Here is an 18349-nt window from a genome sequence, read left to right as displayed (position 1 = left end):
CCTATGGTAGTGTTTTTATAATTTGGTGCTCTAAGTAGCCAGTGATCCTACCAGGGCAACTATTTTCTTGACAATACTGTGTACTGACACACCTTTTAAAACTACTTCACCAAGACCTATGTTTTGATACTTGAATGCAACAGTGAGCAAGCCTTTCAGTATGCAGCACGGCGTCAGGAAACAAAGTCCAGTGGATCTCACACACTGTCTAGTCACACTGCCTTTGAGCTATACCTGTGAGGTTTGTTGGGGTTCAGTGCGCTGGTGTGGCTATGTCCCACATGCTTGATTGAATGATCTAATGACACCTAAATGAACTAATCATCCACTCCCAGACTTTTATGTAAGTCAGTGCACCACGTGTGCTGTATTACTGAACAGCTGCATGGGATCTGGCACCAATCGACATTACAGTTGTTGACTAACACCAAAGTATAGTCCCATCCTCATGCCACCTGCAGCTCTGCCCTGGATGTTGTGGTCTAGGACATACATATGCCCAAAGCTGTACAGCACTGCAGCCAGTGTCATGGACCACTGGTAAACAACAAAATAGTAAACCTAGCCTTAATCACATAGTTTTGCCAGGATCCTCCAGGCACATCTACCTGTTGTGTGATCCTCATATCTATGCTAACATCATTCCTCTGATGGGGTTAGTATAAATATTGTGCAGGCGAGAGCTCTCCTATGTCTCCCTTAGTACCTTGGTTTTGGGAGCTGCCTGCTAGCTAACGGCATCAAGCATACTTTTAATTGCTGTTTTTGTGTTGTCATTCAGTCAAAATGAAGAGATTGATCTCTATCGATCTGTGGAAAGGCTCGCTTTGTTTGCTCAACCTTTCTGTTGCTTATCAGGCTTGTGCCAAGAGCTTGACACACAGACTGAGAAATAAATTTTAAGAAGTAACGAGTGAGTGATGGCAAACTCATGCCAGTCTCATTCACTATCAGACTTTGCTGCAAAAGGAGAGTGACAGAGGCAACAGCTTTTGGTTATAGTCTCAGCAGTGCCAGCAATGTCAGGAATTTGTTTGATTTTCACATGATTCTAATGCATCCATATTGATGCACATTAAACAAAGGAGAGAGGTTCTCTCTATATGTAGAGGAGCATCTAGGCATCACATTTTTATTCCCCCCGCCCAGCGGCTTTTCCATTATTCTCTGTTCTGTCTCTTAGCTTCTCCCCGCGTGTTTACACACACCACCTTGGCTTTCTTATTCATATTCTTATAGGCACCACTCATGCAATTGCATCCTCAGAAGAAAAAAAAACCCACAGAAAAAAATCTCACAGCGCCCCAGTCATATAAAGGGTTCCTCTCTTCACTCACCACTCTCCAAGGCTGCAAGAGTCCTACTCCTATATCTGGGAGTGTTTTCTATCTCATGCCTACAACACAGGAATAAAAGACTTGGAAAGCAGCAATGTTCCTCCAGCTGCCAACCATGCCACTGAATGGTCCACCAGATGTCTTTCCCTTTCTATCAACATCAAAATGAAGGCAGCTGTCAAAGCAGGTGACTTTCTGCCCCAAACTAGTTCCCCCAACCCCACCAAGATGAGATTTCTGTGTGGGTCAGAGCTCTCTGCAGGTAACTTGCGGCCATATCAGCATACTACCTATATCTTCTTTGACTGAAGCTCCTTCTGCCAGCTTCATAGCCAAGTTTGCAATTCTCATAGGTCATTGCTGCCTGGGGATTATCTCTGCTGGTCGCCCACTCAGGTGGAACCCTTTCATCTAATGCATCTCTTCTGGGAACTACACCACCAGGTTTAGGGGCCTCCCAGACCTTACTGCAGGGTCTTAGCCCCTACAACAGTATCTACTATGCCTTCTCTAAGCATTGCTTTTATACAGCAACAGATCAACTCTTCCGCTCTGTGAGAAAAGGACAGCAAAACACTCCTCATGAATCCAGTAAACTGATGAAAAATGGCCTCTCTTTTCTGGCTAGTAAAATACTGAGTCTCCCCCAATAGTGGGAAAAAAAAAAGAGAATATCCTTAAATTGCATTTGGTGTCATCTGACTGCCATAAAATGGGGATTAATTTACCTCTGGAATTCTACTCTCTTACTTGTGTAGGGGATGCCCTCCCCTGGAAAGCCAAGGCCAGAACTGTTAATCAGAGTCCTACAAACTAGCAGCCAGAGAGATACATCAAGTGATCTAATCCATCTGTGCATGACAGATTTTTCAAAGTGCTCCTGCCTGTGCTACCCTTGGTCCATCAAAAAGCTTCACCTAGCAGAGCTGTCAATTCATCTCTTCAGAGAACCATCGATACCTCCTGGAAAACTTTGGGAGGACTACTCTGAAAAGCTGATCCTATTGGCATATCAAGTAACTCTTGCATTTCTCTGCCCTGTTCCTTGTTACAAACGGGTTTTGCACAACATGTCTGCCGCTTAAAAAAATTCTCAACTCCTTCCATGTGAAAAATCTGGTCCTCCCTGGAAGCGATGTCACCACAGACTTTTTCCACTTCAGCTGAAGTCAATACAGAGGACTACTGCTCCAGTGAAGAGTTAAGTGTCACAGCCAAGGCTTATTTACTGAATAAAAATCCTGCTTTCATACAAAGACCTAAACAGCAATAAAATACATTCAGAAATAGTCAACATGTAGGTCCTTATATGCCAAGGTCCGTGAGGGATGAAGATACTCCTGAAACAAGATGAGGACCAGTTCAACCTCAGTTTATGTTGCAGTAAATCACAGGTAGCTCTAACATACCCTGGCAGTAGATAATCCACAGCTAATAATCATGGTGCAGGACTATATCTGTCAATTAATCAGTTCCTCACCCATGCTATTTTGGGATGAGATGAGGAGCTGGCTGTGGCCACTCTGCTGGCCAAGGAGGATTTGCCCAGAGGACAGGTTCTCCCTAGGCCATATCAGGAAGGCCATTTTGAAATTATTTGCCTACAGTTTTCCATTCAGTGTGCATTTCTTCTTCCAGATTATTTTATGGCTCTGTAATAGGACTGATAATTATTTCTCACAATGTACTCATTCAATTACTTTTCAAATAAAACAACAGTTAAGATTATTTGCAGGTAAAACTCTGCACACCAGTATGTTATTCTTGCTGTGCATATCAGTTGTCATGACAATCAGTGAGGACACTGCTTTAGAGTCCAATTCATATGTGGCAGAAAATCCACAGCACCTACACAAATTCTAATGGAGATAATTTCTGAAATTATTATTGATTCTAGTTGCTCACCCTCAGATATCTCCAAGGATGTGGTTTTCAGCAGGTGCTAAGGAATGCCTACTCTGCATACCTTAATTCACTACCAGCCTTTGAAGGTTCTTTTGCCATTAGTTTTTTGAGAGAAAAAAAATCATCACTAATGTATGTAATGGATTCTAGTTTTGGCCAGTAAGCTTTCACTTGATTTTTTTTTTTTAATACCTTTAGAAAAAAACATTATCTTTGATATATAGGGGTTTGCAATGGTCTTTTGTAGGAGATATGCTGCATAATCTCTGGCACTACAGGAGGCAGCATTGTCTAGCACTTAGAGCAGTGGGAGTCCAAAGACCTGAGTTCTGTTTCTGGCTCTCCCACTCGCTCTCCACATGACATTTAGCAGGTCAATTAACTTCTCTGTAACTCTTTTTCTATATGGCAAATGGGTGTACTTGGGTTGTATTCCTCCTTTGGCACCCCATTTAAGTCAGAAGGATACTGAGTGAAAACCATTGCCCAAGTGTTTCAAGATGCTGGGACGGAAGGTGCACTACACACTGTCAGCAGAAGCATTAACAGAAAAGTGTAATTGTGGAATCTGTTCATTTTCACTGAAATATCAAAAAAGTGATGCTTGAGATTTTATTTTTCTGAAATCTATTGAGTATTTTGCACCCAGATGCTAATTTCACATTATTTTTATCTCAGAATATCTATTCTTGTTTCAGTAGAATTATTATTATTATAGTATAAATATAAGCAGAACCAAATTCTTAGTCCTCAGCCTATTGCTCTCTTCTGATTAGGATCTTTGTATATATGGATTCATGCCACTGCTGACTTCCTCCCAATACTAGAAAAAAGATTAAGCCTTGCCTTGGCTGTTTAACACTTTTCTTCCCATGGCAACACAATCAGGCATGGGAGTGAGTTGTAAGGAATAGCATTACATCATGCTCAAATATGTGATTATAACATGCTGCAGAATGGATTCTACAAGGAAGACCGATTGAGTATGTGCCTATGATGATGAATGAAGAACAACTAGTACCGAGCTAATGCATTGCTAAAGATTGTATCAGATAAAACCAGTAATTCAGCCACCTCCATGTCCCCTCCCATAAAATTTTAACAAACCCAATCTTAAGGGAGGACAGAAAAAGACAGGGACCCTACTAAATTATTTATAGCCTTAGCTGTGTATGGCAAAGAAGCCCCTCCGAGGTCAGTAAGTGATATTCTTCCATTAATTTCCTTCTTTCAGAATATCTAGGTGAGAATCAAGTTTTGGGGGAAAAAAGCCCAAAAGAAACAGGGATGCAAAGGGCAAGCCAGAAAAGACAAAGCTGATGGAGGCAGAGATGAGTGTTTGTATTTATGAAAGAGATATTGATCAATTGCACACACCAGTGGCAGATAGACTCAAATTAACTGTCATAATTCCAGTGATGCAGACGGACACGCAGGCTCAAGCTCCATTAAATATAACCTACATCCAGAGCAGCCAGATGAGATTTGTGAGACTGAACTCTGAAGTCCCACAGGATATACCTGCAGTTGATTTATATTCCTGATTTCCTATTCCCTCACCAACTGTGCAATCAGTTCCTGGAGGTGGGCAGGGAATAATTGAACAGCTAAACTGTGATTCACCCAGCCAATTAAGGAGTCTTGGGATGGGCCCTAAGACAAATCTTTCAGCTTCATCTACTCTTCCTGGGCTAGAACTACATTCAGCTGTGACAATGTGGCCAAAATCATCATGGCCCAGTTAACAACATAAGAATCTGAGGATGTAAAGCTGCATTATAGTTTTCGCACATTAATATTCACACATTTTAGACCTTTTCAAAGTAGCAAGTAGGAGGATGTCCTGGTTTTACATGAGGATCAGGTTTATTCTGTAACTCAATGTACAAAGAGCATCACTGCAAAACAGTAATTAAAATGGCACCCACTGCCTAGTAGCTATCAACATATAAAAATCACCTACATGTTTCAGCCTGCAGCTTCTGTCAGGGTCAAAGCCAGGTTGTTTGAATCAAAGTTTGTTGCCATCTATCTCACACTGGCTGCTATGATGTTTCCTTTATGGATGGTGCATGGCTTTATGAACAAATCAGAATAATCTCATTTCCAAAATGTTCTAGTTAAGTCTTTCTTCTTGCATTGAAGCAAGGAAGCACTTACTCCTCATTACTAACCCTGTGTGTGGCATGTGGCATGTAATCACCTTGAAATATTTAACTGGCTGGCTTTCATCTTACTAACAGTGTGGGGCATCAGACTGGGGTATAAATAAACTGGGATATAAATCATCATAAACCAGGCATTAAATTGGTATATAAATCAAAAATTATGGAAGTCAGAGATGGAAGAGACCCATTAGATCATCCTGTTTGTTCTTTCCTGTGTTCTCACCCTAAGAATGCACAAGGCATCATTCTTGATTAGCCAAGAGACATAGAAAAACGCCCATCTCTCCCCCTCTGTGTCTCTCAAGAGGGAGAGAAGGGAAAGAGAAAGCTCTGTATGCATATTAATAAAGCTATATTTTGACTGGCTGAATGACTGGAAATGATTAGCAATGGTATGTTTTACCTGTCAACATCTCCACGTTGCAACAGGCAAAATGTTTCTAATACTCCTATGCAAAAAATCACCAGTAAGGCTGGAGGGGATTTGCTGTCAATTTTCCTGTACTCAGAACAGCTCCATAAATACCTTAAGATTCTTTTCAGTGATGGAGATAAAAACATGTCTTCTTTTTTCCAATATAAGAGTGGGAGACAACATAAACCATCGCCTAAGCCAAGGTAAATCCAAGTGCCTGCACTTACAAACACAGCAAACAAAAAATATCAAAACATTACATAGGTTGCTGAGTCAAGCATGCCAAAGTCATGAAAAACAAGAATTTGACCCTTTGAAAGGGTCAGTGTGAAGAGTGAGAACACATGCAACCCACAGCAGTAGGAGGTGAGATAAGTCAGCTGACTTACAGCTCTGCCTCCCTCTCATAGAAGAACTTCCCACTTACCCCAAGAGGCCTTGGTGATAAGTCAATTAGTCTAAGAAATCTCTTTAGAGGTGTTCCCTAGCCATGTTTTCTCATTTACTCTGACCCAATGTAAGTTGTGTGACCATCTGGAATCTGATTTACAGAGTGTGGAACACTTACAGTTGCTCTGAAAGTCAATCGGAGCTGTGCTCTGAACATACAAAAGGCTATTTAATGGGAAGTACTGTAAAACCCAATTCTCCATCATTTCAAACTGGATACCCAGAAAAACCCAAACCAGTTAACTTTAATTGCCGGGTCTAAAATGGAAATTACAGCCCACCTCAAAAGGTTATTAGATATTAATATATTTATTTTTACATGCCACACTTCAGTACAATAAGTAGAAATGTGACAAAGCTCATGAAGTGGTTGATTCTGTCTTTGGATCAGTAGTTGTGTATTCTGCAAAAGAAAGGCCAGCAACCATACATTAATTAATGAAAAAGAAATCAAACATTGAAACAGCATTGAATGGAAACAGAATACCCCAAATGTATGGAACAAGGCAGGGGTCTTGTGGAAAACACAGTATGTGATTACAGTAATTAAAGACTTGATGAGTGTGCTCAGAGGAGATAAATTAAGGTCAAGTATGCAGCCTGAATTGTGTCATCTCCTAACTTTACATGCTTGTGTTTGCAACCTTAAAAATGCTCGTCTGATTTTAAGTTCTTAACTTTGAAACAAACAAACTGAAAAAGCAGGAATTCTAGTGTGGGGTTTCTTACTGATTCAGAGTAGTGAATGGTTCGCCAGCAGAATAAGACTTGTGCTTCACCTCTGAGCACCCTGTTATGTAAGCTGGTGGAAGAACCTGCTGGCTGAGGGAGCAGGATGAGCCCTCCCCTCTGCTAGTGTTTCACAGGTGTGTTAGCAGTAGATGTACAGTAAGACACCAGACTTGGGCAGTGCTTTTGAGGGGATCCTTCCCTGTTCATTCTGCACTGTCCTCCAATGCAGAAAGCTTGGCCATTTTTGCACCTTCCCTTCCAAATTGTTCAAGTCCACCACTCCAGCCCTTATCCCAGTATCAATGTTCAGTAATCCCTTGTCTCACCTCTCCCAGCTCACCAGTACAAAGTTTCATCCCTTTCCCTGTCCTCATTTCCTCTCTTCACAAATCTCAGCCATGGTTCCTACTCAGACATCCCTGTCAGCTCAGGATTGGGAGGTCTACTGACCTCCTCCCTTACTCCTTCCCTGCTCTTTCGTCTCCAAGAAGCAAAGGTAGCATGGGAAACAAAGTAGCATGCAGTTGGGAAAGCTCTTTGCTAGTGTAGGTATTAAGATCACAGCCATATTAGCAGATCCTAAGATGAAGCCTAGCAGAAGGCAATAAAAATCCCTTACAAATTTCAAAATAGCCCTTAGATTTTGATGCCAGAAAAAAATATATCTTAGCTTGAAATAGCAGGATATGAAGAAAACCCTACAGCAGAGGGAGAGAGAGAGGGAAATGAGAAGGTCTGTCACTACCACCTGGTCATTAGCTATGGGACTGATGAATATGATGGAGATCCAACAACACTAGACCTCCAGGCATGCGAGCACCTGCTGCCTGACTAACCTCCAGAATGGCTGCCCCGTCTGCTTTAATAACCAGTGCATTAAGGAATGACATCATATTGTCAGCCAAATGGCACTGACCAGCAGGACAGTGTCATACTTCAGGGTGTACCTCCATCTGGGGGTCAAGGTAGCTAATTAAAAATGAAACAGCATTTCCTTATAGAGGAAGATAGAAATTGAAGGAGACCATGGGGAGTATGGGAGAGAGAATGGAAGAAAGGAGCAAGAAAAGTGGGATGCTGCCTATTTATTTCAAACACTGCTTTCACTAGTACCCAGGAAAAAAAAAAAGGCAAAAATTCTCTCGGGTCAGCACTTAATATAGATACAACAATGAAATATTTATCGCTGCTTATAAAAGCAGACAGGGTCAAGCCCATGAGCCTACTGGTGTTACTAATGCATTGTCAAGCTATCAGCTGAGCTTCTGTGCAAATCTCAACATCTTGTTCCATGGAGTGAAAAGGCTTGGGAAGCCTGTAGAAATTAGAAGTACAGACATTACAGTCTTTTCCAAAGTGCTAATTGTTACCTGCCATTGGTACTGTAAATGACCTCCACAAAAGGACATTTTTCCAGTCCCCCCAGGTAGGTTTTACTGGTTATAAGGAAGTATTTGAGTGCTTCGTAGGCAAGGAAGCCTTAATCTCCTGCTCAGTTCAGACCATTAAGGCTGATAAAATCCATTCAAGCTTTCAGCGTAGATGCTCTATGAATTAAAATATTACCACTCTCTACATCCTGTAGAAATCCTTCATTTCCTCCAATACTTGCTCCTCTCAGAATGTGCCAGACTATTACTTTTGTCTTTACAATTCATTTTTTATGCAAATTGCTTTCAGACCACCACAAACACAGGATTATTGCAGTTTTCAACAGCATAGACAAACGTTATCATTCCAATTAACACAAGGCATTATGGTTTCTCTTCTCCTGACAATGCAGCTCCCCATGCCAATGCTCTAAATTCAGAGCCCATATCCTGTGGTCCCACAGTAGAAGCGGGGGCAGTAGGAGACAGGCAAAGGAGATTCCATAGTGCCTGTAAAGAAGCATTTCCAAAAAACCCAGGAAATTCTAAACATTTCTCAGGAAGCACTAGCTACCTGTGTGTGAACTGGTTCTCTCTAAAGCAGTATAATGACACAATTTCTAAGCTGTGCAGGGAGATATCAGTTTCCATAGCAATTCCAGCCACTTTCTGCCAGATGCAGCACTCCCCATGTTCCTGGACGCAAAACATAGCTGCTGTGGAAGACAGACCTAGGTGGCAAGCTGGAGAAGAGCAGACAAACAGAAATTCTCTCACTGGGGCCATGTTTAATTCAAGTACAACTTCAGGTTTATGATATATAGGGATGAAGAAAAAAATAACAGACTTAAAGTCCCAGCTATCTACCTCGCATGATAGGCTCTGTGAGTTAGCAAAATAAAAGCTTTTAGAGAGGAGGAAGAATTTTTCATCTCTTCTGATCTGGAGACTTTCATGTAGTATAGTGCAAGCCACTGGGAGTTCTGCCATACAAAGGCTTTGAGTGCCATGCAGCATTTGTCCCATTTCAGCTACCAAGGCAGGAGAAAGGGAAGAGACAGAAGTTTGACTTGTTGTCTGAGAGGAAAAAAAAAAATCTCACTCTTCAAGAACACACATCAGCAACTTTGTTTGCAGATCTTTAAAGCCACAATACTTTTTTCACCTGCCTTGGAGAGAAGGTGGCCCTAGAAAAGCCCCCTTTTACCCTTCCCTTGCTAAGACCACAGTGAGGAAGACTGCAGAGTAACCCACAAACATCAGCCCTGTAAGGCTCCAGGTAGGTCTGAGCCCACAGCAGGCTACCTCACAGTCCTGTAGTACCTACACAGTTCTTGTTGAAATCGTTCAAGGAACAGATGCACAAAGTCATCCCACAGCAAATACAAGTATGTTCAAAGGTAAAAATGAGTGAGAAAGCATAAGGTCTAAACAAAAGAAGCTAGAGACAAAAATAAAATATCATCATGCTAAGCTGGCTCCAAGAAAGTATGAAGACAATCCCTCTCCTCTTATCTGTATCTTCCTCCCTTTTCTGCACTACTTGGCTCTCAAAATAAGTTTCTAATTCTAATTCTCCCAGCCAGACAATGAAACATACTTAGCTAGCTTAAACTTACTTAGAAATTCCTCTCTGCATCTATTGTCTATGCTATAGTTACCCTTTTTCACAAAACAATTTTTTCTTAAAGACTGCAGCAGAAGATCAATTTAGAGCCTGGGTTGTCTATAGCCTATTGGAGAAAGAAAAAAAAAAGAAAAAGAAAAATTATGTTTCTACAGTCCTTCTGATGGTACAAAACAGCATCAACCCAACAAGGTGTTTGTTTTGCTCCAAGGAGTAAGCCAGTAGACTAAATACTCCCTGGGCTCTGAGTGCCTTACCCCTCACAGTGGCTTTAGAGAACAGTACTGTTGGTTCCTGGAAGATGCCAAACTGAACATAGCATATGCCCTCATTACCTTGGTGGTACTACCATTTTCAAAGCAAACACAGCCTTTCACCTTCTTTGCCATAATATACCAGATAATGGTTTCCTGAAGTTTTTGGGACAAGAGGAAAAAAATTATCAACATAGCCTCCTTTTCATGGTTAACTTTCTTAAAGTTCAAGCATCCAGTTAAAGTTCTTATTCCATCACCTGAAAAGGTCTCTCACCCCTCCCAATATCTGTACCATATTCTACAGCTCAAACCCCTGATCACTTTCCCCATGTTTTGTGAACAGAAATCTGTAGCATACTGAAAGTGAACCTACAAGAACAGCACAAAACACATGGAACTGAATATGCAAATAAATATAGAACTGTTCAGATTTTCTTGGATTTTTGTTCTAATAATATTTACCTCCATTTCTAAAAGCATCAGTGATGCTGCTGGAGTTTTTCAGAAGCCAGAACTATGGATCAAGTTATTGTGCACAAGACTGGAGCCAAAATGTGACAGGATAAATGCCTAATAGTGACTCAATCGTATCATTACACTGGCATTTTCCATAAAGAGACAGTTACTCACGCTCAAAGTTGTCGGCCGCAGCTTTCTTTCCCTTCTCCCTTCCCCTCCCAGCTCATATAGACACTCGTTTTGTCTATTTAGATGAACATTTATCTCCTGACAGGTGAGAGCTGGCAATACTACAATCATCCTTCCCTCCATCCCTGTTTAACCAGAGATAGTTGAGAGGAAGTGATTGCAGGAAGTGAAGTCCTATTTCCCCAGCTCATACTGCCATAGGCAATCAATTTGGAGCAAAGGTTCCATCTTGAAAATGTCAAACAGAATGGAAAAAGATAAAATCAAAAATTATAAAGTCAGCTCCAAACATTCCTCCAGGTCCAGCTGCTCCCCTGGGTTCTTGTAGCATAGCTGACAGCACAGGTAGAGGAATATCTGCTTTCTGTGCTGACTGGTGCCATGGGGTCCTCAGCCTCAAATTAATTGCCCCTCACCCACTCCTGCAATTTAAGAGAAACTGCTGAAGCATCAATCCCTCACACCAGTCTGAAAAAAGCAGTCTCCTGGGCATGGCTAGAGTCCTCTCTCCTCTGATCCCCCACCCAGTAAACAGGCAAAGCAACAGATTTCCTTCCCAGGCACAACGGTTTGCTGCCCATGCACCAGGGGAGGAAAATAACCACTACTGAAATACAAATATGGCAAAGGACTTCAGTGGCTTCAGTTTGGAAGAGGCTTTTTTCTTTAGTACTGTGACTGGACACTCTGGTTTCACCTTCCTCTGAAATTCTCCAGGATGCCATTTTGCCCCAGTGTTTCATCAGGAGATAATTTTTTTTCCATCCCATGCAACAGATCTGAAAAATTACCCATGGCAAGAGCAGGAAGAACAACAGGCCTGGGCCCTGCTTCTTTTGCTGTTTGTCACAACACTCAGCAAAAGGGAAATTCTGAATAGGAAATTGTTCAGAGGAAAATAATGGCCAGGTTGACTTGGAAACACTATTCTACCACAGGATGAGCAGTGGTGAGCTGAAGTAGCTGTGCCCTGGATGAAGCTAGTCCAGAGGTACAGAACCCGGTTGGCTGCTGTGGCAGGGACTAAAATTACAGGAACTTTCTGAAGGGACTTAGAGTCTTACCTCACTTTATGTCTCCTCCACTGCAAAGGAAGAACATCCCCCTCAACCGAAACACAATTTGACAAGATTGGTATTGCCCTTCTCTTTTAAAACACATGTTTTAGAGATAAACAGCAAAGTCGCTGTTCCTACACAGGAAATAATCATATAGGTTCAGTTCATTCTTAAATGCAGTGACCTCCAGATCCTCCAGTGGCTAACCCTATATATCAAGCACTCACCATTGCACCTAACTGCTCTGGAGAAGAGAGTGCTTCAGCAAATTATTTCTTTCCTTCCCTGTCTTTAGATAGATTCAAACTTCAGTTCTATTTACATCTACCTACACTTATCTGACTCATGAACTAGCAAGAAAATCTGGGTCAGAAATATGCATGCACACCCACACACTCGGTGTACCCTCCCCAAGGAGGGAACAAGCAGCCTCACCCTGAAAGTGCCTTGGTCCAAATCAGATATGTAAATGTGTAAGCATAGCGTCTAGACTGCCACTTTGGAGACTGCTGAATGCCCTACTAGAGGCTCCTGTCAGCTGCCAACATACCAGGCTCAGGAACTTGCTGATCTCACCAAAGGATGTGCATGTCAAGTGCCTTACACGGCCAGGTATATTAGTAATGATATTTAAGTTAGGAAGACAGAAAAAAAATACAAATACAACTTCAGAATAGCTTTTACTTGAGCCATTACCAAGATAAAGATGAACTTAAGACAATAATTCCTCCATTAAATAGTGAGATTCCCAATGGATGGTTGCAGAAGTCATTGTTGCTCACAAGAGTGGCAAAAGCACACATACACAAATGCAAGCACAAACCAAAGACCCTTCCTACTGCCCTATGAATCCTAACAGAAGATGTCTGAGGGAGGGGTGCATTTCTTTCTGCCCACATATGAACAACATTAACATAAAACTGACACCAGCAGAGATGACAGAGATGACAGCAGAAAACCTGAAGGGAACCAAACTGCCTGATGATCCAATTTCAGGGACAAATGAGCACAGCACAATATTTTTCAAGACCAGCCTCTTACAACCTTCTGAGAGGCATGAGTTCAATATTACTTTTCTTTGTCATATCACAATAAAAATATGTATATACACAGACACATTTCCAAAAAAAAAAAAAAAAAAAAAAATTAGGAGTTCAGCAAGACCCTCTAGAACTTCCTTAATGCATTACCAGATTTGACCAAGCAGGCCTGCAAGAACCAAGGAGTCTCAAACCAGGCCTGACCTTATCAGTGCAGGAAATCAACTATATCATTACATCTCCTCCTCCCCAGAGCTTAAAAGGACCCTCCCAAAGCAACGGCCACATAAGGCAGGAGTGAAACAGGGACTGAAAGTTCTGGGAACACACATTAGAGGTCTTACATATTTCTCAAACTGACAGAGTCTGGACAGTAGCTGCTCACTACCACCTTTCAAAGTTTCCAATCAGAATCAGCATCCCTCAATCCCTGCCATCTTCAAGGAGCTGTTAACTGCTTCCACTGAAACAGAGGAGCTCAGGACATTCATCAGTCCCCATGACTACACAGTAACAAGAGAAGTTGCCGTGGCATCCTTACTTGTGAAATCCTACTTCTTCCATTTTATTAGTGAAAACCCTTTTCTATCTTCAAGATGAGAAGGAAAAAAGCTTTAAGGCCAGCCAATACATCTCAAGGCAATTCCATCCCTGTCAGATCTTATTGCTTCAGCAAATGTTACAAGTTGGTGACCACTGGCTACAATTATCACTAAGGGCTAAGCTTCTTCCCTGTGCCTTAAAGAGCACAGCATTTCTCTTTCTAGATCTTCAAAGGAGAGTGATGCCACACTCACTCAGGAGCTGCAGGCAACAGGACATATTCTACAATAAAAGCCAGCAATGAATTCTGCTGGAAGCAGAAAACTCAGCAACAGCATGAACTGCATGAGAATACGTTCACATACCAAGCGTTCTACTGAATTAAAAAATAGGGCATTGATTTTGTTATTCATTTTTGTATTTAACTCAGTATTAATCTCTGCATATAAATGCCTCTTCCCCACTGCCACTTTTTCATGCCTCAGCAGAATTTCTAGTCAGCAGCAGAAACAGAGATGTAGGTCCTAAGAACAAATCGATCAGTCTGCTACAGAGACACACTGTATGTGAGAAGAGGGCTCTGAGCAGGTTGTCAGTCAAAGCCTGTGTTCTCATTTATCAGTCAGTACCTCACTTAGTCCACAAGCAAGCAGAACACAGAAGAAAGCCAGCAACACTTACGCAAGGCATGCCACTCATCCTGGCGGATTGTCTTGGTGATGTTGTAGGTGAGGTTCTTGGGAATGGTCGCTGAGGAGTAGTGGTACTTGATGTACGTGCACCGCTCAATTGCTCCTGGGAAAGGCAACATGCAAAAGAGAAAGTGCTGTTATATTAATGCAGCATATGCTCCCAGCTGTAGACCAAATGGTCTTGACAATCAAAAGCAGAGGCTAGGAGCAAGGTAATCCCTGCCATCAGTCCACTGTGACAACCAATGCTATCTTTGGCCCATGAAAGGCACAAGTTACCTGTAGGGTAAGCTCACATCCAAACTTACGATACACCAAAGGCCCTGCAGTAGCTACCAGAGTGTCTGCTTTCACCATCAGCTATATATGGCAAATCACCCCTTCTTTTATTTTTTTTTTCTCTGAACCACGAGCTAGCAGCGGGTATACCAGCATTTACTGTGTAGAAACTAAATTCACGTCTTAGCTTATTGTGCAGTAATGTGTCTCAATGCCCATACTCCAGCAGGTACAGAAAGCAAACATCTTTGATCTTTCCTTCAGTAATAAAAAACAGCACAGGAAAAATAATATATATAGATAGTGAATAATTTTCCTGATCCCCTTCCACCCCACAGCCAAGAAGCAAGACAAGCAGAAGAATACGTGACAGGCAATGGTACGTCTCTTGAAGGTAGTCAGACACTTTCATAGCAGGCTCAGAAACAGAATTTACTGACACCCTTAAATAATGAGCCTCAGATGGCAACACAAATGGCTAAAGTGGGCAATTTTTCCCCCCTGTAGTCAGAATTTCATCTACATTCCACGGAAAAAAAGCACCATGTGCTGCTTCTGTTTGTCTTCTGATCGCATTATTACATTCTCCTTTTACAGCCACTTCCCTTCCTCTACAATAATCACACCTCCAGGCCCTGATCTCCTGGCATCTCTCTGCATAGTTAGTGTCCTTAAAGAAATGAGTCTGGCATAGCCTGATGCCTAGCCAAATTTCACATCTAATCAGAAACCCATGACAGTGCAACCATTCTTGCACTGATGAAAACCAGTAAGGTTTCCTACATCCATGTTACCAGCATCCTTAACTAACACTGACTTTATTAGAGCTTTTCACTAAGCAGTCAGATTCAAAGTTCATGAAAGTAATTTTTCCATTAATATTGTGGTATTTTGGATCAGGCCTTTAATAACTAGACGTCCTTAATGTGGTTGGCCACACTGTTTGCTACTAGCTACCTCTGGTCAGAGAGGCAGTTATGCTGGAAATGCTTTTATGTATTAAAAATACATTAAGACAGGCACTCAATAGAATAAATTAAATGAAGCAATGAATTATATGAATAAGAAAGAGTGCTGTACACCAAGAGGCAGGTAGAGAACACTTACTCTCAGTCTGAACTGAGAAGGTAGAGCCATTAGCCTTATATCAACAGCTCCAAGGGGTTAAATACGCTTTTATGCCACTAGAACTACAGATTTTTACCTCAGGTTGTAAAATATTACTCAGTGTGAACTTAGATCATACACCATGAATTCACAGCGTGAATAAGAGTACCCATGAAACAAAATTATTAGTTACATTGCAGTCTACTAGCATCTTCCAAAGTTAGTGCAATACAAACATTTGAGGTCCTCATTGTTTGTTCCTCTTAAGCATTCCTCACATTCTGCCTTTGACAGCAATTAGATTAGACAAAGCCAAATATTATAGGAGAAAAAGGCAAAATATTTACATATGTATCCGCCTGCCCTGACAGCGTGATGGGCTTCTGTGTGAGTCTGCACCATCTGGGCACCAAATGTACGCCCAGAATTAAAGTTTCAAACCAAGAATAGTATTTAAAAAAAGGCAGCTAGTGTGCAAAGAGCTTTAAAAAAGCCTCAAATCACAACTTTGCCTTCTTAAAGGTTTTCCTGTCCCCTTTTGTTCAGCTGCTTTCATGGATCAGAAGCAATGGCAAGAAAATGGAAAATGCTTATTTGTCTGAAAATAATCTTTAAGTTATCAGATATCTACCCAGAGAAAAGATTTATATAGAATAGCAGACAAGGACACAGAGCCAAGATTCAAAATAAAAGCATACAGAAGGGAGGAAGAAAAAAAATCCTGTTCCATTTGCTAAAATTTCTTAATCAGTAAAAAGTACCTCCTGTTACACTAAAGAGGCTAATTTCTAGCAAGGTCCATCATACTTTTAATCCTTACTGCAAATACTGTCAGTAGTAAGGCAGTGAGTTGTTTGCTATCTTATATCACAAAAACCTAAAACAGAAAGAGAGATTATGGTCTGAATTCAGGTCATCACTTCGCTATATACGTAATTTTGGGCTCGCGGTTACATCCCCATGGCTTTAACAAGACTTAAGTACATCTTTAAAGACTGTCTAGAACTAAAAGTACAACTGCAGTGGCAATGGTTCAATGGTAGCTGAAGTACAGGCAGATTTGAATTGCAAATTCCATGATTATCTCCTTTACAGCCACACGACAAATTTCAGCACTGTTCCTGCCTCTAAATAACATGCTATTAGTCAATAAACATCATGATTCCAACCAGGAGTTTGTAGGGACCAGAAGGTAAAGTGCTCTTCAGTGTACATGATGAGATACATTCTCCTTTTTCCCCTACTTGTTTCTGAAATATCAAGGCTGGTCACTGTGTGCACTCAACAGGGCTCAGCAAAGTACAGGGAATTCACTTGTACCTGGGAATTGTCCCCACTACTCATCTTACATGGGGAAACATACCTCCCAAGATCAGCCAGACAAGGATGCTGCTCCTGGATTTTCATCGTTCTCCGAAGCATTAAGTGTAGGTTCACTGCTAGAATGGGTACGTCTAATTAATTTTTTGTTACAGGGCTCAAAATACTTCAGTCTAATCCAAGTGACTGGGCTCAATAAAGGGATAAACGGGTGAAGCGTAAAGGTCTATGATATACTAGAGGTCAGCCTGCATGAGCTAATGGGCCCTTTTGGCTTTAGGCTATTAAACTCTCCTGTGAACACTGAGTTTAATACACTCAGGAGAACGTAGTTCAGAGCATTTCAGAGCTGTCTTCTGTTAGCTTCCAGCACTTCAATTACTTCAGACTCTAGAACAGCAGCAACTGCTGGAGAGACCATGCAGCCATCTTTATCTGCATGACCACTACTGATAGGAGAGGCAGGCAGGACCTCACTGGGAACCTCAAACTTTTCATGGCCCAAACTGACAAGGTTTATGATTGCTTAGCATTTAAACATAAGCTATTTGTCTAAACCTGCTCTCACAGATGTAGAAGAGTGACTCTGCTGACATAAACATCAGCATATATCTAGCCAGAGGTGAAAATTAGCTTTTGAAATTTAGAAAAAGGCTTTCATTTGCCTGGACCTGCCAGTAAAAGTTAGAAAAAGGATAAGTCTATAGCTGTGGCAATTTCATACTTCATGATATTTCCCTACTTGTCCTACACAGAAGAGAACTAGGTTCAAAACATCCAATTCCTGGAGGCCCCTGGGAAAGCAGAGGCAGTGACTGCAGCAAGGATCAGAACTACTGCTCTCCTAGAAAGTCCTCTCAGAAAAAACTCTAAGAAACCCTTACCTTCAGATGAATTAATAGCTATGCTCACTCCAGTCTTTGGGGTAGGAGGGGAAGCAAGACTAAGGAGGAAAATAAGGAAAAAACACTTTCCCTTTCATACCCTCAGTAGGGTAACTGCAATTTACGGAGCATCTCCAGCCTTCAGCACTAACTTAGAAAGACCAAATGCAACTGCAGCTGAGCTCTGCACTTTGCTCAAATAACTGGTATTTATAAAGCAAATCAGCAAGTGGGTTTTTTCACCTATGCAGCTGCCACAACCAGTGTTCTAGCTGGCCACAAGAAACATGGAACAACCATAAAGCTGCTCCACTAACAGATGCAGTATATTTCCCTGTGATCAGAGGAACAGGGAATATTTGCTGAAAATGCTGAAGAAAAGTGGCTAGCATCTTCAAATAGAGTGCTAGGAAAGGAATCAGCAGGAAGATGCAACTAGAATCACACAGAGCAAAACTCTGCCATACCATCCTCACATAAGCACAGATGCTCAGAGGGGATTCGGCAGCTGTAACTC

At 41.5% G+C, this 18349-nt stretch overlaps 1 protein-coding gene across 1 annotated transcript in view; it reads right to left on the bottom strand.

Moving 5' to 3' along the window:
* The window catches only part of TMEM178B (transmembrane protein 178B), a 222340-nt gene that overhangs the window by 144832 nt on the left and 59159 nt on the right, over positions 1–18349 (bottom strand). Inside the window, exon 2 of the mRNA XM_054841463.1 lies at positions 14232–14345. Coding sequence (XP_054697438.1) covers positions 14232–14345 — 114 coding nt within the window. The remainder of the gene's footprint in view (positions 1–14231; positions 14346–18349) is intronic.

The sequence above is a fragment of the Grus americana genome, chromosome 1, assembly GCF_028858705.1.
Source record: "Grus americana isolate bGruAme1 chromosome 1, bGruAme1.mat, whole genome shotgun sequence".
Classification (NCBI taxonomy): Eukaryota; Metazoa; Chordata; class Aves; order Gruiformes; family Gruidae; genus Grus; species Grus americana.
This window is presented reverse-complemented; position numbering and strand designations above follow the sequence as displayed.